The sequence below is a fragment of the Manis javanica genome, chromosome 8 (assembly GCF_040802235.1).
Source record: "Manis javanica isolate MJ-LG chromosome 8, MJ_LKY, whole genome shotgun sequence".
Classification (NCBI taxonomy): domain Eukaryota; kingdom Metazoa; phylum Chordata; class Mammalia; order Pholidota; family Manidae; genus Manis; species Manis javanica.
Window position 1 is genome coordinate 4996753 of NC_133163.1, and position 20247 is coordinate 5016999.

The 20247-nt window shown below is 55.6% G+C and overlaps 2 protein-coding genes across 20 annotated transcripts in view; one reads left to right on the plus strand and one right to left on the minus strand.

The window, feature by feature from the left end:
* BEGAIN (brain enriched guanylate kinase associated) overlaps positions 1-7040 on the plus strand; it is a 46974-nt gene extending 39934 nt beyond the window's left edge. For 11 of the 12 annotated variants that reach the window (XM_036991586.2, XM_036991579.2, XM_036991582.2 and 8 more), the window contains 3 exons: positions 264-371; positions 2696-2779; positions 3808-7038. In XM_036991586.2, coding sequence (XP_036847481.1) covers positions 264-371; positions 2696-2779; positions 3808-5154 — 1539 coding nt within the window. In that variant the 3' untranslated portion in view covers positions 5155-7038. Of the gene's footprint in view, positions 1-263; positions 372-2695; positions 2780-3807 lie in introns of all 12 variants that reach the window. The other variant, XM_036991584.2, reaches the window with a different exon arrangement.
* A 564-nt stretch (positions 7041-7604) lies between these two features.
* WDR25 (WD repeat domain 25) overlaps positions 7605-20247 on the minus strand; it is a 137956-nt gene continuing 125313 nt past the window's right edge. For 7 of the 8 annotated variants that reach the window (XM_017641014.3, XM_017641011.3, XM_017641015.3 and 4 more), the window contains exons 5-7: positions 11066-11236; positions 8706-8846; positions 7605-8081 (exon numbers count right to left, since the gene is read on the minus strand). In XM_017641014.3, coding sequence (XP_017496503.3) covers positions 7860-8081; positions 8706-8846; positions 11066-11236 — 534 coding nt within the window. In that variant the 3' untranslated portion in view covers positions 7605-7859. The remainder of the gene's footprint in view (positions 8082-8705; positions 8847-11065; positions 11237-20247) is intronic. The other variant, XM_073241859.1, reaches the window with a different exon arrangement.

The window sequence follows — 20247 nt, forward strand, 5'->3', positions numbered from 1 at the left end:
CAGGATGCCACTCTCCCTGTGGTGCAGATGAGAAGTTGAGGCTTAGGGAGGCAGCGACTTGTCCAAGGCCATCTGGCTTGTCAGTCATGGAGCAGGATTTGAACCTAGGTCAGTCTGCTCTTACCCCTGCATTCTTTGGCTATAAATACCTCATCATCACCAGCTGCAAGGGTCCCAGAAGGTCTAATGGAACAATTGGGCTTGAGTCCGAGGCCCTGGCTGACTGCTGACCACCTCCTTCTGCTGCCCCCACCCCACCCCAGGGCCAGCACTATGAGGAGGAGAAGCGAGCGCTGAGCCATGAGATTGTTGCCCTCAACAGCCACCTGCTGGAGGCCAAGGTGACCATCGACAAGCTGTCGGAGGACAACGTGAGTGTTGGGCCACTCTGACCCTGAGGGCCTAGGCCCAGGCACTGCAGCCCCCAGCCAGGCCCATGGTTGCTGCACAGGGGCAGGTGTGCAGATGGCCATCAGGGAAGGGTGGGCTCCCCAGAGGTACCATGCCAAGGGCACCTCGGAAGACCCTCTGCTAGAAGGAAACATGACTCAAGAGAGGGAACACAGGCTTCATTATCTCATTCCAGGCAGGGCTTCCTGACCCCTGGGCACGGCTACTCAGAGTCCTGCCTCCCGCCGGCCCTGGGGGACTTCAGCACTGGGGGTGGCTGCCCATGAGGCCTGATTTCACAGACCCTGGGAGATGGGCCCAGCCAGCCTCCAAGGGCCCGTCATGGCTCACCATGCATTCACTAGTGTCTGCTCCTTGCCAGCCCCTGCTAGGCTCTGCGAATTCAGAGTGAACAACACTGGCAAAAAATTCCCTGCCCACGTGGCATTTACATCTGCGTGGGGAATACAGACAGTAAACAAGATAACCACGTAAACTATGTGGTGTGTTTAAAGTGCTAAATGCTGCAAAGAAAGAAAATCAGGTCACAGTGCCTGGAGATGCCAGCTGCTGGGTTAGCATTGCACTAGTGCTTCTGGAAGGGCCACTGGAGCTGAGACCTGGAGGAGTGGGGGGCTAGCCCGGGGCCAGAGGAAGAGGGCTTGTCCAGGCAGGGGGAACCACAGCGGAAGCAGTGGGCCTGGATAATCTGAAGGTCGGCACGGAGACCAGGGTGGGCTCTTCGGGGAGGAGGGGCTCAGGGTCTGCGGGCAGAAGGACGAGGAGGCCACACTGTGGAGGCTCCTGCAGGGGTCTGGGTTCCTTTCCAAGTGGAATGGGAAGCCATGGCAGGTTCCTGAACAGAGGAGTGACATGACTGGACGTACACTTTTACTGGCTCTGTGGCTGCTCTGCTGAGAACTGACTTCAGGGCACAAGACGGGAGGCAGGCAAGGCTCTTAGGGCAGTGATCCAGGTGCAAGACAGGTGGCCCAGCCAGGTGGCAGCATGGAGGTGGGAGAAGGCTCGGATTCTAGCTGGACTCTGAAGATGGAACCAAAAGGACTGACTGAGATTTCAGCTGTGGAGGATGAGCGAGAGAGAGGGGTCGGCCCAACTGCAGAGTTCAGAGGCCGAAGGAAAGGGGCAGCCAGCCACTTCCCAGGCTGGGGATGCCTGGGGCAGGAGGGGAGTGGGGCAGCAGGAGCCGGGCTGGGGCAGCACACTAGACATTCTTGTGGAGAGGCCGTGGCGGCAGCCAGAGAGCAGGGTCTGCAGTTCAGGGCGGACATCAGCACGTGCATGGCCTGTAAGGCCGCAGACGGGCCGAGACCTCGGGGAGCAGACAGTGAAGAGAGAGGAGACCCCAGGCAGGGTGGCTCTCCGAAGCCTGCCAAGGACTCCCCGGCAGATTTGGGCTGGCTGGGCAGGGCCCACAGCCCTCTGATGCCCGTGGCAGCTGGTCTGGGGCCTCACAGGGGAGTCAGTTCTCAGCTCCTGGCCAACTGTGCCCTTCCCAGGAGCCCCTGGACCCCTCCACTGTGCAGGCCAGGGTCAGGGGGAGGTGCAGGAGCCTCCAGGACCAGGCAGGGCAGGGCAGGGGCCACGCCTCCACCAGCCTGCCTGAGACTGGGAAAGCCGTGGTCTCAGGTCCCCCAGTGGGCCCAGATTCCTCCCTGTTGGAGCCCATGCAGTGGAGGGTCCCTGTGGGGACAGGGATGGGAGGCCAACCACAGGCACATGCAACAGAGATTTTCCGAAGATGAACCAAACCTCGATTCCTACTGTTTGCATCTGTTTTCAGCTCAGGAGGCTGGGTCAGTCCCCACCTGGTCCTGGGGTCACACAGGCCCTCTCCCCCACATGCCCTGATCCTTACCCAGCCAGGCCACACTCTGAGAACGGGGTGTGAGCAGCGAGTCTGAGCCACGGGGTCGGGGAGGCTGCAGGCACGTTGCTCACCCCTCCTTGGTGCCGCTCTCTACTGAGCTCTCCGTGGAGGGTCTCGGGGGCTTCCAGGAGTTCAGGGCCATGGGGGCACTTTCCCACTCCCTGTGGGAGGTTCCCGTCTGGGGCAGCACAGGACTGCCTGGCAGGGCCCCCTCCATGCACCAGCAGCTCCAGCCCAGAGCCGAGGCCCCCATTCTGCAGGCAAGAGCGTGAGACCCAGAGAGGGTCCTTGTCCTGCCAGCTGCAGAGCCCACCCCGCCCACCTGTTTGCCATGCTGGCCACTGGGCGCCCATCAGCGTGGCGGGGCCCCTGGCTGGAGCGAGCCGGCGCCGAACGCCTTCTCTTGTCTTTTAGGAGCTCTATAGGGAGGACTGCAGTCTAGCGGCCCAGCTGCTGCAGTGCAGCCAGACCTACGGGAGGGTCCATAAGGTGTCCGAGGTAACGTGAGCCCCGCGCCCCAGCCAGGCCTGCCCCACCCCCCGGACCATGCGGGGCTCCTTTTCTGCAGGTCCCTCCCCAGGACCCCTCCCCACCCATGAGGAGAAGGCGCTAGTGTGCCTGAGCTGAGGTCTCCCTGCTCCTGCAGCAGCCTGGCCTTCCTGGGAAATGGTGGAGGGGGTGCCACCCCCCAATACACATCTCCTCCTGCAGCCTGGACAGCTGCCCATTCCCCTCAGTTTCCTCTGGAGGCTGCTCCCTGCTCCAAGGCCCCCTCCATAGAATGCCAACCCTGTGTGTGCCTCACAGAAAACCTAAGGTCTGATTTGGGCACAGTTACTGACAGGGCCCTTTTCAGAGACAAGAACACTGGCTTCACGTGAGAAGTGACTTGGCCAAGGCCACAGCACTCTCTGGCGCCAAAGCCAGGCTGGCCCAGGGTCCTGCCCCCACCCCACCAGGCTGCCCCTCCCTTCCACGCCCTCCCCTGCCCTCGGGCCACACCCTCCCTTCCTGAGCCTGGGCCATACCTGAGACACTCACAAAATAGATCAAACAGTAGCGGGATGTCCCCACCAGGCACCAGGCTACCGTGCGGAAACTGCTGGGCGCCTGGCCCTGGCCCTCAATCTTTGTTGCATCTGTTTCTGAGTCTGTCTTGTTCAGGAGCACCCAGACCTCGTGACTGGGTGTGGGGTGCCCCCAACAGACTCTGGGGCTGAAAGAACAAGTCAGCCCTTCGGTTGGAGGAAAAGAGGGGACCTGCAGCCCCAAGAACAGCCTGAGTCAGACCCTGGTTCCAGCCTCCAGGCTCTGCAGGGCCCAGGTGGAGTGGGCTGAGGGGACAGAGGTGACCAGGGGTCTTCCGGTGAATCCAGGAGCTTGTGAAATAGTGTCTTGGTCCCTGGCTCTAGCTGGTAGGATCTCGGAAGCCCTGGACAGGCCCCCCTTCATCCATCTGCCTGTTGGTGGGCCCTGGGCTGACTGCAGCCTTGTCCTCCCCTTGCGGTCCTGCTCACGTCCGCCAGCTGCCCTCGGACTTCCAGGAGCGCGTGAGCCTGCACAGGGAGAAGCACGGCTCTCCGCTCTGCCACCCGGCCTATGCCACCAGCAGCCCTACCTGCATCATCGCCAAGGTGCTGGAGAAGCCGGAGCCCACCAGCCTGTCCTCTCGCCTGTCAGACGCCTCAGCCCGTGACCTGGCCTTCCGAGATGGGGTCGAGAAGCTGGGCCCACAGCCTCCTTACAAGGGGGACCTCTACTGCAGTGACACGGCCCTCTATTGCCCCGAGGAGCGGCGGCATGACCGGCGGCCCAGCGTGGATGCGCCCGTGACTGACGTGGGCTTCCTGCAGGCACAAAACTCCACCGACAGCGCCGCCGAGGAGGAAGAGGAGACAGAGGCTGAGGCGGCCGCCTTCCCCGCAGGCTTCCAGCACGAGGCCTTCCCGGGCTACGTGGGCTCGCTGCCCACATCCAGCTCCTACTCCAGCCTCAGCGCCACATCGGGGGAGAAGGAGCACGTCCAGGCCAGCACGCTCACCGCCCCGCAGCAGGCCATCTACCTGAACAGCCGCGACGAGCTCTTCAGCCGCAAGCTGCCCGCCGCTGCCACCTACGAGGGCAGCCCGCGCTTCACCAAGGCCACAGCTGCAGTAGCGGCCCCGCTTGAGGCCCAGATGGCCCCGGGGTTTGCGCGGACCTTGTCACCGTACCCGGCCGAGACATTCCGCCTCCCAGCCTCCCAGGGCCCCCAGCAGGCCCTGATGCCCCCAAACCTGTGGAGCCTTCGGGCCAAGCCAGGGACGGCCCGGCTCTCCAGGGAGGACATGCGGGGCCAGTGGCGGCCCCTGAGCGTGGAGGACATTGGCGCCTACTCCTTCCCAGCCACCACTGCCAGCCACGCCTCACCCTGCAGCTTCTCTGAACGCTACTATGGTGGCAGGAGCAGCCCAGGCAAACAGGCCGAGGGCCGCGCCAGCCCCCTCTATGCCAGCTACAAGGCTGACAGCTTCTCAGAGGGCGATGACCTCTCCCAGGGCCACCTGGCAGAGCCTTGCTTCCTCCGGGCAGGCGGCGACCTGAGCCTTAGTCCCGGTCGCTCTGCCGACCCACTGCCAGGCTACACGCCCAGCCAGAGGGACGGGGAGAGGCTTGGGGTGCAGCTGTGCGGGGCGGGCGGCAGCCCTGAGGCCGAGCACAGCACCCACAGTTCCCGGGACTCCTTGGAGCCTAGCTCCATGGAGGCCTCCCCAGAAATGCACCCCGCTGCCCGCCTGAGCCCCCAGCAGGCCTTCCCACGGACTGGTGGCTCTGGGCTCAGCCGCAAGGACAGCCTCACGAAAGCCCAGCTCTACGGAACCTTGCTCAACTGAGAGCCCGCGTGCAGGCCACGGCCACGCCACGGCCCCGGGGCCACCCGCCCCCACCCCACAGGGAACTTGAGGGGCACACTTGCCTCTCCCGGACACCCAGCCACAGCCCCTGCCAGCAAGGACCCCTCCCCACATGGCCCAGGGGAGCCTGAGAGGAGGCCCCCCACACCGTCTTGTCCAGCCCTGCCCCGCCACAGCGGAACAGCCCCAGGAACGCTTTTCACGCACCAAACTCCTTCCCCACCTCAGAGGAGCACTCCCCCTTTTATAAAGTCAAACTATTTTTATAGAGAAAAAGGGTCTTTCTTAACGCACTTGGCCTTCCGCTCCCTGGGCGGCAGCCTCGGCGTCTCCACCACAAAGCTCCTTTATTTCCGGGTGAGGGCAGGTGGGCCTGCCCTCCGGGTGGGACGAACGGTGTCCTGTGCAGGCACTGCAGCGGACCAGTGACAGGGCAGCCCCGAGGCTGTCCATGAAGGGGGGACCTGGAACGGTGGAGGGACGTGAAATGTTTTCAACCTGCTTCCGCCGTGCGGCCAACACACCACCCAGCCCCTTCCGTGGTCCGCAGTCCTGAGTGGGGCCGGTGCTCATCCCCCCAGCGTCCCGCCCCCAGCACTGCCTCGCTCTACCTCACACGTGATGAGGCCCCGACTCCCATCTCTGTAGCTCGCCTTCCCGTCATCTGTGATGCATGCCCCATCTCAGTCGGTACTGTACTTTTTCGTTCATTAATAAAAGACATCAGTGGAAAAAATTGGGGTTTGGGCGTTTCTTCGCCCATCGTCTTTTTTGATGGCAGGGATATGAAGCCCTCCGGCCAAGGCGGTCTCCTGACAGCCGCCCTCTGTCCCCACCGGCGTCTTGTCCACTGGCACCTGAAGCTGAAGCAGCTCCTCTCCCAAGATGGCTTCAGATCTGCATTTCAGACGTACAGGTGAGGGTAAAGGTAGGCACCAGCCTCAGGGAGAGGGGTGGAGGGGACAGCCCACACTTCGTTTTCATTCCTGATCCACACTTTCTAAATTTAGCTCTCTTATTTTAAAATTGTAAATGGTGAACTCCCAGATACCTTGCAGAGAATCAGAGTGAGCTTTTAGGAATGCTCTGTGGAAGAAAGTACTCAGAAAAAGGGATGAAGGCACAGAGCACACCTGCCGTTCTTCCCAAAACGATACCCTAAAAAAGGAGGGCTGGGTCCAATGACCCTGAGCTGGGTCACTGGGACCCTACATGCTGCGTGAGCCTGGGGGTTTGCTTCCTTCACCCGCCTGAGGACCATGCAGAGGGGACAGTAAGTGCAAAGGCCCTGTGGCACTGTGCTGAGCTCAGCTCCAGACTCCCTAAATTGGTGCAGGCCCAGCAGGTGCTGCATCCACTCAACTCACTGCTGTGGCCAGGCTCAGCACTGACTGTGGGGTCAGTCCTCAGGATGAGCTCCACCTCAGGGCCTTCACCCTTCTCGCTGCCTGGAATGTCCAGCCCATGAACCCTGAGGCAAGTTACACACCCTGAAGTAAATGTACTTACACACCAGGCCTCCAGACACCCCTCCCAAAATGCCCAGTGCCCACCTCCCCAGGAGACCGGTGGAACACTTTGTGTGCCAACACCCAGCACAGACTTGACAACCTTAGACCCTCACAGCAAGCCTGCAGGCTTGGGATTCTGGCATTGCTTTACAGATGGGGAAACAGAGGCTCAGAGAAGAGAGATGACTTGTCTGAGATCCCAGCTATGCTGACAGCAGAGCTGGCCTGGAATCCAGGCTCTGGAGAGGCAAAGCTGGGCCCCTCTCGCCTCCACCACAGGCCTCCTCTGGTCCTCTGTGCTTCCTCACTGGCCCCCTGCCAGGAATGCCCTCCTCACCAGCTCACAAGCTGCCTCCTCCAGGAAGGCATCCCGGGAGGCAGGGAGGCACCTGCCCTGAGCCATGGCACCCCTATCACCTGTCGGGGTATTGCCAGGCTCTTAAGGGCAGCCCCTTGATTATGGTCTGGGTGGGTCAGCGTTCGTGGGCCCACCCAGATCCCCAGGGAGCCGGGTCTGCCGCCTCCCCAACTCCCCGAGCCTCCTCAAGGGCCCTTTGTCTCCACATTGCCCCTTCCCCGGGGCCAGACATGCCCACGTGGGCAGCACACGTGCAGACAGGTGGTGGGCAAGGAGCCCTGGGCCCGGAGCTGCCATGCTGCATAGGGAGAGGGGAAGGCCTGAGCCCTGTGAAGGCTGCGGGGCCTGCTGTGCTCCAGTGTGGAGTTCTAGAGGCAGGCCCAAGACCTGGGGCCCCCAGAGCCCCCCAGTGGCCCTTGGGGAGCCCCCAATCAGGCCCAGCAGAGAGGGCTGCCCCCATCTCAGGCTCCCACTGTTCCCCATCTCAGAGCCCCGATGGGCCAGGGTGAGCAGACGATAGGAAGCTGCCAATACACATTTGTCAGTGAAATAACCTAAGAAATAGCCAACACATTTACTGACATCCCTGGCAACAGCCGAGTGCTTTTGCTAATGCAGTCTTCACAACCCTGAGTCAAATGGACCTTTGTCCCCATTTTATAGATGAGGAAACAGCGTCAGTTGGTGGAGGAGGCAGCTTCCACGCAGGTCTGGCCATGACAGCAAGCTCAATGCTTACTCACACCCACCCACGCCCAAGGACAGAGGGGAGTCTGGGGCCTGGCTGGTGTCTGGGAGGCTCCACACTAGGAGGCTCAGTGCCAGATCTTAATGTCGCCCTCCCAGGAGCAGGTGGCAAGGACAGAGGGCAGCACAGGGTGGAAAGTGGTGCCGACACAGGCCTGTGCGTGGCCTGGCAGGGTGCGCGCCCGGCTGGCAGTGCGGAAGCTGTAGAGCAGGACCCGGCCGTCGGCACTGCCCGTCACCAGCAGGTCACCGTCCGGGGAACACTCGCAGCCCACCGAGTAGCCTTCCACCTGCAGAAGGCGACATGCAGGGATGCAGGCCAGTCAGTGCTGCTGCACGCAGTCTCACCTGCCCTCCAGGTAGCCTGAGGTAGGGCTGTGGTGCCCATTCCACAGAGGAGCAGCCTGAGACTCAGAGCAGGGCTGCACACTCTACACGCCCAAAGCCCAGGCTCCCTCCATGAGGCTGGTCCCAGCGGGGACCCTGCGTCACGAGGCCAGGTCAGGGAAATCCACCTGGCACAGCTCCAACGTGGCTAACGGTGCCTGGCCTCAGTGACACTCACCACCCCAGCCCTCCCCCAGTGAGGCAGGCCTCAGTAGGGAAAAGGGGCAGACGTAGAAACGGCCCCCACCCAAGTTCGGTCCTGTCTCCTCCCCCTGCCCATGGCCAGTCCGTGCGACCCAATAAGTCAGGGAAAACCTTTCCTGCCCAGCAGCAGGTGCCTGAAGGTAGGGCCAGATGTGGCCCAGGCCCTTAAGTGGATATTAGGTCATATAGCATGTGGTCACCCAGGAAACAGAAAACAGAATCTGCCCAGACAGCGGGTTCATGCAGTCTGGGCCCCAATCTATTGCTGGTGTCTGATGGGCTCTGGGGCCAGTGCTCCACTTTCAACGTGGGGGATAGCGTACCTTGTGCCCTTCGTAGCGCCGCCTTCTGCTCATCCGGTAGGGCCACACAGCAGAGAAGAGGGCCAGGTAGTTGCCATTGGTCTGCGCCAGGAACACAGGCTCCCGGGGGTGCAAAGTGAGGCTGGGGCAGGTGTATCTCTCCTGAGAAACAGAGGGGCCACAAGAAGGGTGGAGAAGGCTCCCAACCAGGCCGCCTTCTTCCCAGGCAGGCTGCGCAGCCCTCCACCGGTGGGCCTTGCGTCCCACTCCCAGACCTTGGCTTACAGGTGGTATGAGTGTCCTATCGCCGCTTTAACAAAAGGACACAAACTTAGAGGCTTTTAACAACGCGAATTACTCTCCTGCAGCTCTGGAGGTCAGAGTCTGAGCTGGACCTCACTGGCCTGGAAGCACAGTGTCCGCGTTCCTTAGACACGCCCCTTAGAAACACGTGGTTCCTCAGAAAGAAGGGCTGTGTTCCCGGAGGCTCGGAGGCCAATATGTTCCTTGCCCTTCTCGCTCCTAGAATAGAAGGGGCCCACATTCCTCACCTTACGGCCCTGGCAGCGGGCTGAGAAACAGCCCCCAAACTATATCCGTGACCTAATAATTCCCAAGGCCTGTGCGTGTCACTTTATACAGATGTGACTAAGTGACAGCTCTTGACATGGGGAACTTATCCTGTCCTAGCGCCCTGAGTACAGGCAGAGGGGGAGCGGGTACACAGGGCGGCACGGAGAGCCCCGCGTGTGGAGCGCAGAAGCAGCCCCCAGATTCTCCGCAGCGCCCCGGGGACTGTGCTCCTGAGTTCAGCCCAGTGATGCTTACAAACCTCCAGAACTGTGAGAGGACACATTTCCGTTGGTTTGAGGTGCCAAGTTTGCGGCCATTTGTTACACGGTGAGAGGAGAGGATCCACGTGCCCGTCACCCCGCCTCCCCGTGAGCCAGGGCAGCCCCGGCCCAGCCCGCACGCACGGTCAGGGAGGAGGCGGATGGCCGGACGAGAAGATGCGCGCGAGCTAAGCGTTCAACACGAGGCGGGGATGGGGGATGGGCTCAGTCACACAGAAACACCCCTAAAAACTCACTTCTCAACTGCCCGTCCCTCCATTGTTCTAAGTGTTGTCCCAAAGCCACACTCGAAATGTGCGCGACCTCAGAGGGCAGAGTGGGAGGCGGCTGGAACCACGGCTCAGACTAGCCTGCCCACTGGCGGTGGAGGCCATGCTGACCTGGGATGAGCTCCCCGGCTCGCGGGGAGGGTGACGCCCCCAGGCAGAGAGCCTGCTCGCCCCAGGGAGAGAGAGGAGGTGTGATTCTAGGAGGGCCGACAGCTTGGCACAGGTTGGCACACAGCACTTCCGTCCACCTCGCTGCTTGCCCTGGTCTCTGGAGGGGCTGCTGGGGGCAGGACGCCCTGGTGGCCAGACGTGTCTCTCCAAGCCCCTCCCAGGGCCTGTCCCTCCCAGCCTGTTGCACCAGACCCCTGCCGCGAAGACCGAAGACCGGGAGGTGTGTTTGCTCAGGGCTGCTGAGAACCTCTGGCAACAAGGGAAAGGCAGGGAGGTGAGAAGGAATATATGCACACCTAATATGCATTATTAAATTCGGGGCAGAAACACCAAAGAGAGTAGCCATGGCTTATTTTAAATCTTAAAAGATGATGATGGGGGTAATAATGGCAGTGATGGTGACAGTGACGGTGATGGTGGTGGTGGTCAGTGATGCTGACGGTGGTGACCACAGTGATGGCGGTGATGCTGGTGGTGGCGGTGGCGATGGGAATGCATTTAGGGAACACTATGAGCCCAGGACTGTACGAGACCCTTTATAAGCATTCTCTCTCTTAATTCTCAAAACCACTCTATGAAGTGACTAATATTCTCAACCTCAGTTTCCTAAGAGGAAAATGAGAATCAAAGAGACTAAATAATGGCCCAGGGCCCCCAACTTGTGAGCCGTGAACCAGACTTTAACATAGGTGCTCTACCTCCGCGGTCCCAAAGCCACTGACAGCGTGGGGGCAGAAACCCGTGGGCTGGCTGGGGCGGCAGAGGGAGGGTCGGGTGTCTCGGGTCTCCTGGCTGGACAGTGCTGCCCCTCCACTCCCTTGCGCTGGGGGCTGGCCATGCTGGCAGAGGGCCAGCGGGAGGACAGTTAGGGGCTGCTGTGAGCTGGGGGGCCTATGCTACACTCTCTGGGCAGGCCGAGACCTGCACTTTGCCTATCCCCACCACAGAGACTTCAGGCAGCCAATCCATCTCCAAAGAGTCTGCCTACAGACCTGCCCCTCACAGGCAGGGCCCCCGGGTCGCAGACAGCCTAGCACAGTCGATGTACCCTGCAGCTGAACCTGAGAGCAGTGCCAGAGTTTCTCACATGGAAAATCTGGTTGGAGATTTTGGCGGAGCTCCGGAAGTCCCAGGCAATAATGGTGCGATCGGCAGAGTCCCGACTCGAAGCATCTGTGCTGCTCAGAAACTCGGAGCCTTCCTGGAGGAAGAGGATGTCCAAGGTCTGCTGGATGGTTGCCTTGTAGCTCCGCACTACCTGCAAGAGCGGGTACCAGTCACATTGGTGGGCCCCAGGAATACAGGGAGGGCACCCACCGAGAGGGCCAGGGAGGGGCCACCAAGCGCCAGAGGGCAGGTGGGTTTGGTGGGGGCAGTGCTGGGCAACACAGCCCCAATGGAGCAGCCCAAGCCACGGAGCTGCGGGCTGGAGCTGGGGGACCTCAGCGCCCTCCTGTCCCAGCAAGCAAATGTCCATCTCCCTTGGGAGCTGCTCCATGGTGCGTCCACAGCCTGGCCACACTGGGCCCCTAGAGAGCGACTGGTGCTCAGTGAAAGGGAGCTGAGGGCAGGGCTCACTGGCCAAGGGCACTCAAAGGGCATCACCGGTGCCCACCACTACTGGGGCCCTATTTTGTGGGAGCATCGTGCTTCTGAAGACATAACATAATTCATAGCCCACAGAGCCTCAGCCTGCTGTCCCTGGAGTAGTGACTGTGTTACAGGAGCCCACGAGGGCAGAACCACCACATGCAGGCTGGCTTTAAAGACATTTTTTATTTCTTAGTATCACCACCCCTGTTTCATAGCCCCTCATCTTGTAAACGAAAGTGATTAAATATCAAGCAGTTCGGCTTCCTTAAGAGCATTTTATCACATTCACCTTCCACCCTAAAACAACTGGTTGGGGGTGGGGGGCTGTGGCGTCCCAGTACCAAGACTAGCAATTACCTTCGCTTAACAAACTCATAGACAACACAACTTCAAATTGCACGATTCAGCAACAGGCTGGTACTGCATGGCCTGGCGTGCCTAGGGAGAGCCAGCCTGTTTACCAGCTCCCAGGGCGCCACCATGTGGCCACAGCATAAACACAGGTCTGTCCCTTGGCCCCTGACTGTGAAATGAGGCATCTTGACAAATTTTTCTTTAATTGGAGCTCACCACCTTTTAAATTTTGCAGACTTGTATATTCTATCATCCTCTTTCAAATGTACATAAGTGAAACTCACAAGAAATGCAGCATTCCATAAATCCATTTGGGAAGGGGTTGTTTAGAGACCCATTTTCCAGATGAGACACACTGAGGCTCAGAGAGATGCCAGATTTGCTCCAAGTCTCATGGCCAGGGTGTGGTCTCATGCCCATCCCAGCTGCTTCCTTGCAGCCCACATCCCAGGCTCCTGCTGGCTGATATCTGCCTCCATAAATGTTGCACCAGACTCCTGGGAGAGGACAGGGGACAAATGACTGCTCTTCTCTGAGCCACTTCAGAAGCAGCCCGCACCCAGGTTGACTTCAGGGTGGCCACCAGAAGCTGAAGAGGGTCCAGGGGCAGCCCCGCAGGCCCCTGACTCAGGGCAGAAAGATGGGCTGCTCCCCAGGCAGGTTGGGGCTGCTGCCTTCCCGCCTCCCCTGCATGCACCAGGATCCCACCTGCCCACTCTGCCTTCCCAGGGCCGCTCTGGGTCTCAGAGAACATGGACTGGGAAGGAGCTCTGCGCCCCCCAACCAGAGGGCCCAGCAGCTGTGCCACTGGTGAGATGTTCCGCCTACCCAGTCTGAGGCTGAGCCAGGGTCTGGGCCGGGGATCAGGGGGGCAGTGTAGCACACCGTCACAGGCCCCAGTGTCTAGCAGATGAGTTTGCACATTTCAACTCACAGGAGAGCGCCACCCCAAGGCTGTAACTGGAATCTGCTTTGGCGGGAGCGTGGGGGGGAGAGAGCACGCCGCTCTGGAGCCGTCTCTCTCCCGGTTCATCTGCTCCTCCTGCCCCGTCGCCCCCCACTCAACCTCAGCTCCACCAGCCACCTCAGGGTTCCACCTGCCGAGGCCAGACTGGGCCTGCATGCCTTCCTTCCCCTTCTCCCAGAGCCCACTCCATCACCGCTGTTCAGGTGCAGAGCAGGGGAGCCAGAGATGGCAGGGTGGCAAATGCCAAGGGAGCACGTATGTCCCTGGACACAGCCTATACCCCAAGCGGCGCCTCCCTGCTGATGGGGGCACAGGCAGCCCCCAGAGCATGGCCTTCGGTGGGCACCCTCCTGCACGGGGCAGTACCCAGCCCCCCAGGAGGACCACGGGCTCCCATGGGCAGGTCCGGGCCTTCTCCCTGCAGTCCCCTCTCCAGCCACGGCCCAGGACCCCCGAGGGCCGCAGCAAACACGCTGGCCCAGAAAAGGAGGGAGGACGCGGAGGGCCGCCTGCTGCTGGCTGAGTGCCTGTTGAGTGCCATCACTGGCCAGGAGCTCCGCATTAGTTTGCCCATGACCGTCCAACAGTAGCTCTCCGGGGAGTGGAATGAAGGCCCAGAGAGAAGCAAGGTGCCAGGGGCCCTCAACCTGCACAGCAGCACCACCTGCACGCTCACCAACACACCATCTGCCTCCCAAGAAAAACTTCCAGGGGAAGAAAACCATTGCTCTGTACATTCCCTGAGAACGGACAGAAATGGCCCCATTCATTAGGGCGTCATAAGGCAGAATGGCTGGGAAACAAGCCGAGTCACGGGCTATCCCTGCCGATAACTGCTGTAAGTGCAGGGCTGACCTCTGACGCGATCACTGCCGAGCAGGATGGCCTCGCTTCACGCCTGCCCATGCCCCAGGGGACAGCAGAGGAGCTGCATGTGTGTCCAGCTGGTGGGTTTCGTGGCAACCTCGATTACACGGACCGCCGGCGCAGCCCATCCCACAGGTATGGCACAGCGCCTCGCGGGCCTGACTAGCTGGATGCTGGAGGGAGCCTCCTTCGGACTCCCCTGGCAACGGGGGGGCTGGGGGCTCTGTCGGGAAAGCAGATACTCAGTCGAAGGTCCGTGGCTCTGACGGAAGTGGGAGATGTGATCGCACCTGAACACCACCTACATCCCTAAACTCCGACAGCTGCCTGGCCCGCTGGGCAGCCTGAGTAACTCTGGGCTGATTCTGATCTATCCAAGGGCACAGATTTCCCTTCTTCAGGCCCCTGGCCTGGAGAACAAGCAAATCCCTGCACCTCTAAGGACCCTGGACCTCAGAAGAAGAACTGGGGGACACCAGCTCCCCAGAGCCCGGCCCCCCACACTCCTCTGAAGAAAGGTAAGCAGACACTCTACTGGCTCCCACAGGACCCTGTGCTCCCCCAGCCACCCACCTCCATGCCTGTGTGCCCCACAGGGCCGTGAGCTCCTGCGGTGGGCATCTGTCTCATTTCTGAGTTGCCCACGGCCCGCACTGGGTCGGCACACTGCAGGCATCAATACAGCTGAACACGTGAATGAGTGGATAAACAAATGGGTGAATGAACAAAAGGACAACTTGAAAAGTAGTGACCTCGAAGCCTCTGGCTCCCAGCAGCATCCTGCCCTTGGGGCTGAGGCAGCCGCGAGGGCTGCTGCCCCTGGCTGCACAGGCCCCCCAGAAAATGACCTTCAGATCACACGGCCCTCCTGTGGCCAGGACACAGGGACAAAGGAAACTGATCTCCCAAGGAGCCCTAAGACCACCTTGGGCTCCTAAGGGGCAGTGGGGTGCAGCTGTGCGCAACACCACATCACCACCAGATGCCGGGGGGCTGGAGGGGGCCTTTCCCTCCCCAAACACCCTGGAGTCTGGGTCTGACAGCCTACAGCTGGCTGCATGGCCCTGGGCAAACAACTCTCCTGGCTGCACGTCAGTCCCCACACCTGCACGGTGGGGGTCATAACAGCACCCATGGCTTGGGGGTAGACAAAGGTAGCATATCTAGCTCAGTGGCTGACAGCCAGTCGGTGCTCACAAACCTTCTCTCCCCAGGCCAGCCCAAGCTGGGTCCCCAGGATGATGCTGGGGGCCTGTGGGCAAATCCCTCTCCCCAGATGCAATTCCTTCTTGCTGAAAACAAACGTACTGGTCTCTCAAAACGCTGAGACGTGAGGCGTCTATGCATAAAGGCAAACTGGAGGGCCTGTGAACGGCCTGCCTCTATGATTTAAACTCACACAAGGAGCCAATCACAGAGGACAGAGTACACCAAAACTGCCCTGTTGATAACTTCAAAAGGACTAGAAATTTACATTAAAAAAAAAAAAAGAATGAAAGAAAACATGATTGAATTTTTCTATAACTCCAACTGGGGGAACCTTTCCCAGCTGTGACCCCAAGATCAGAGCAAGAACAGAAAGAAGGGTAAACCTGACTACATGAAAATAATGAAAATAATGATAATAATGGCAGAAAAAAACACATAGATAAGAAAAGCTAAAAAAGACCAATGGGAGACCTATTTGCAACTATATTAGAAGCAGAGGTCACTATTCCTAATATATTTCCTGAAAATCAATGAAAAGGACCAACAGCTTTACAGAAAAAAGCAAGAGAAGTGAGAGTTCATATAAAAGGAAATATAATTGGTCCTTTGACCTCGTTCGTAACAAGAGAAATGCGAGTTTAAATTACATAGAGATGCCATTTCTTACAGCAAAATCCAAGAATTTGACAACAACCCACTGCTAGAGAGCAGGGGGCAACCGTCACTGCTCACCCTGCTGACAGGAGGGCAGAAGGGGACACTCCCTGGGGAGGGGGTATGGGCAGCAGCAGCCAAGAAAACATACGCCTTGTTTCTTAGCAATATGCATGCCTAGCGCCCAGCCTGTGGGAACTGACCCCACAGGTACACTGGGGAGAGCTCTCTAGAGGTAGGTGCAGCACCTCTGAAATATGCAACAGCGGTGCTGCTTGTGAATTTCTTTTTAAATCTGGAAAGAATCCAAATGTCCATCAAGAAAGGACCCGTTGTATGAATTCATTCACACACTGAAATGCTACATAGCTGTGAAAAAGAAGGGGGCCAGTCTCCCCGCCCTGCTATGAGGTGACCTCCAGGATTCGCCATTCAGTGAGAAAAGCAAGGAGGGGAAAAAAGTGTGCAAAGTAAGTAAAAGGAGCGATATGAATATATGTGTGTGTTTGCTTATATTAAAAAACAACAGAAACTACGTGAACAGATAACTAAGATTGCCTCTAAAGGAAGGGAGAAAACAGAACAGAGGGGGCGGGGTTAGAGGCAGAACTTAGAGGGTCTCTGTAAAGAGCCGAACAGTAATTATTTTAGGGTTTGTGGGCCATGCATAGTCACTGCTGCATACTCCTGCATGTGTGTGCAAGCACATGTGTGTGCTCATAGATGCCTAAACATGAAAAAACCACTCTGAGTTCACAGACCAAAGCAAAACAGACTGCAGGCCCAACTGGGCCCACATGCTGTAGTTTTCCAATCTCTTCTCTAGAACCATGTACATATTTATAAAGTTATGCAACACCATTAACTTAAAAAGCAGTCTTCAAAATGTGAAAGCAAAATTAAGCAAATAAAACTAACCATGTATGGAGCTGCTAGCTTAACCACACAAATAGGATTTATTTTAAGAGACATCAAAGCAGAGTGATTTAATGGTAGATCCTCAGTGGAATATACATTATGAACAGAGAACCTGTGATCTGATGGTGGATCCTAATTGGATACAGACACATTGTGGACAGAACTGTGAGAAAGCTGTTTTCAGTCATTACATTGCTAATGTCCATATATACTCCCCAAAATTATGTTAAGGCAGATAGAAATAAAAATTTTCAGCTTAAGAGAGATTTTTTTGTATAATATAAAAATGTTTATATTTTTTTTATATAAGATACAGGAACAAAGAAGTTAAAGAAAAATTATTTAAATTTGAATTGGAAAAATCAGTATAAACAATTATGTTTGATTTTTAACAACAGAAACATTTTCTAGTTCTGTCCACAGACAGGGCTTCGAAACAAAGACCAACAACATCACTCAGATTATGGTCTCTAAACCCAGATAAACCCAAAAGCGACACAGATGACAGACCAGGGCGTTACAGCAATGACTATAACCATGTAGCGTCTGTTTAAGAAGGTGGAGGAAAGAAGGGCCAAGGTACGTAGAAGCATAAAGGATATATGAGACCCTCACTGAACTTCGAGAAATGAAATACCCAGTGGTTGAGATGAAAAGTACACACGATGGGACCAACAGCAGAGAGACACTGCCAAAGAAAACATGAGTCAACTAAAAGACATAGCAATTGAAATTATTCAAAATATACCAGAGAGGAAAAAAGATGATTTAAAAGTGAACAAAATCTACTTTTAACCCAAAATGGAATAAACCCACGTGGCCTCTCCCGATTTCCCACAAACTACAACTAAAAACTCAGAACAAAATTCAAGAACCAACTGCCTGAAGACTTTGAAAAGTAGACAATAACAAGTGGGTGGAGAGGGAAGTATATTTGAAAGACCAATATATCAGCTAAGGTTCTAGGTTTGTGGGTTTTGTTGGAGGGGAGGTTAGGGTTTTTGTTCATTTGTGTTTTTGTTTTGTCTTTTGACTCCTGACTTTGACCCACAGACTTACTGAATTAAGGAACTACATAGTGGGCATGGACAGAAGTCCGACATAAGTCTGTCATTCTGGCCAAAGGAACAAGCAATTGGGCCCCTATAAGCCAGAAAGTTTAAATTAAATAATTTTAAAATACTTCCTTTCTTGTAGTACATTTACACAATGGAATATTATTCAGCCATAAAAAGAAAACAAATCCTACCATTCACAACAACATGGATGGAGCTAGAGGGTATTATGCTCAGTGAAATAAGCCAGGCAGAGAAAGACAAGTATCAGATGACTTCACTCATCTGTGTAGCATAAGAACAAAGAAAAACTGAAGGAACAAAACAGCAGCAGAATCACAGAACCCAAGAATGGACTAACAGTTACCAAAGGGAAAGGGACTAGAGAGGATGGGTGGGAAGGGAGGGATAAGTGGGGGGAAAAGGGGCATTATGATTAGCGTGTATAATGTGGGGGGGGGCATGGGGACGGCTGTGCAACACAGAAGACAAGTAGTGATTCTACAGCATCTTACTACACTGATGGACAGTGACTGTAATGGGGTGTGGGGAGGGGCACTTGGTAAAGGAGGGAGCCTAGTAAACATAATGTTCTTCATTTAATTGTAGATTAATGATAACAACAACAACAAAAATGCATCCTTCTTAATTTACCCAAAGAAAGCAACTTCTCAGATTCAAAAAGACATAAGCACCCCTATGCTTATTGCAGCACTATTTACAATAGCCAAGAAATGGAAGCAACCTAAGTGTCCATCAGTAGATGAATGGATAAAGAAGAGGTGGTACATATACACAATGGAATACTATTCAGCCATAAGAAAGAAACAAATCCTACCATTTGCAACAACATGGATGGAGCTGGAGGATATTACGCTCAGTGAAATAAGCCAGGCAGAGAAAGACAAGTGCCGAATGATTTCACCCATCTGTGGAGCATAACAACGAAGCAAAACTGAAGGAACAAAACAGCAGCAGATTCAGAGACTCCAAGAAGGGACTAGCGGTTACCAAAGGGGAGGGGTTGGGAGGGAATTGTGGGGTATCATGATTGGTGCACATGGTGTTTGTGGGGTCACAGGGAAGACAGTGTATCTCAGAGAAGACAAATAGGGACTCTGTGGCATCTTACTGCACTGATGGACAGTGACTGCGGTGGGGTATGGGGGGGACTCATAATAAGGGTGAATGTAATAACCACACAGTTTTCCTTGTGAAACCTTCGTAAGAGTGTCTATCAATGACGCCTAAGTCAGCCCCAACAGCAGGACTCCAGTGCTCTGGCAGCGCTATACAAGCACCTAAACCCGAAGAAAAAGTCAGAGTAGAAGAACTGGAGGAGTGGGCCTTTACTGTAAAAACACTAAAGGGAAAATCCATGTCATTTTCTTTTCCTCTATTTTCTCTGGCTACCTTGAAAGGGGTTCAGTTGTAGACACTGTGTGAGAAGGCAGAAGGCCAACACCTGGGACAGTTCCGTCCCTCTGGCAGAAGAACCGGGAGAGGAGGCCCCAGGGAGCGAGGCAGTGCGGGAGGAACCCCCCAGAGGACAGAGCTGAGAAAGGAACCCTCCGATGCTGTATGTATAACAGCTCACACTCCACAAGGACAGTCCCTAAGCTATACACGCGTGGAACACGATCAGAGAAGCACAGCTAACGCTTCCAGAAGCGCAGCACCGTATCATCACTGCCCAGGCCTGCAACTGAAAAGTTTAGTTGCTGCATCACAAAAGTTTTGAACACTAAGCTGAAAATGGAACCAATGCCCTCAGAAGGAGAGAAAGAACTTGAAATCTGAATCTTACAGGGTTGGTTGTCAGTTAAAACAAACAAATCAATATTCTCCACAGGATTATAACAGGACCCAGGATCTCACAATATAATATTCAAAATGTACAGGCTATATTTCAAAATTAATTGACATATTTTTAAAAAATATAAATAGCAACCATGAGAAAAGAGAAGCAATAGATGCCAACCACAAAGAGATGTTAGAATTATCAGACACATCAAAACAGCTATTATAATAATCCTCAATGACATAAAGATGAATACTCTTGAAATGAATGCATAATTGGTCTCAGCGGAGAAACAGAAATTACATGTTATTTAATAGAAAATTTAGAACTGAAAAAGTTTTAAAAAATCATGGGGTAACACCAGTAACAAACTGGAATGACAAAGCCTCAGTGAACTTGAAGATAAGCAATAGAAATGATCCAATTGAAGAAAAAAATGAACAAAATTTTAGGGACCCATGAGATAATATCAAAAGCATAAGTATTTTTGTTAATGGAGTTCTGAAAGAAGAGACGAAAGAGAGTAGTGCTGAAAAAATACATGAAGAAAACCAAGACCTGACACATCACGATAAAATGGCTGAAAACCTCAAAGAAACAAAGTCTTGAAAGCACTCAGGGAAAATAATGAAACATTAAAAGAAGCACTAACTGAAGCATTACATGAATAACAATTTGAAATACTGTAGATTTCTCATCAGAAACTATAGATGCCAGAGGACAGTGGAACATATGAAAACGATGAAAGATCTGCTGGCATGTTAACCCAGAATTTTACAGACAGCAAGAATGTCCTTCAGGAATGAAGGTGGGATAGACCTTCACAGATGAAACGGAAGAGTGGACTTGTC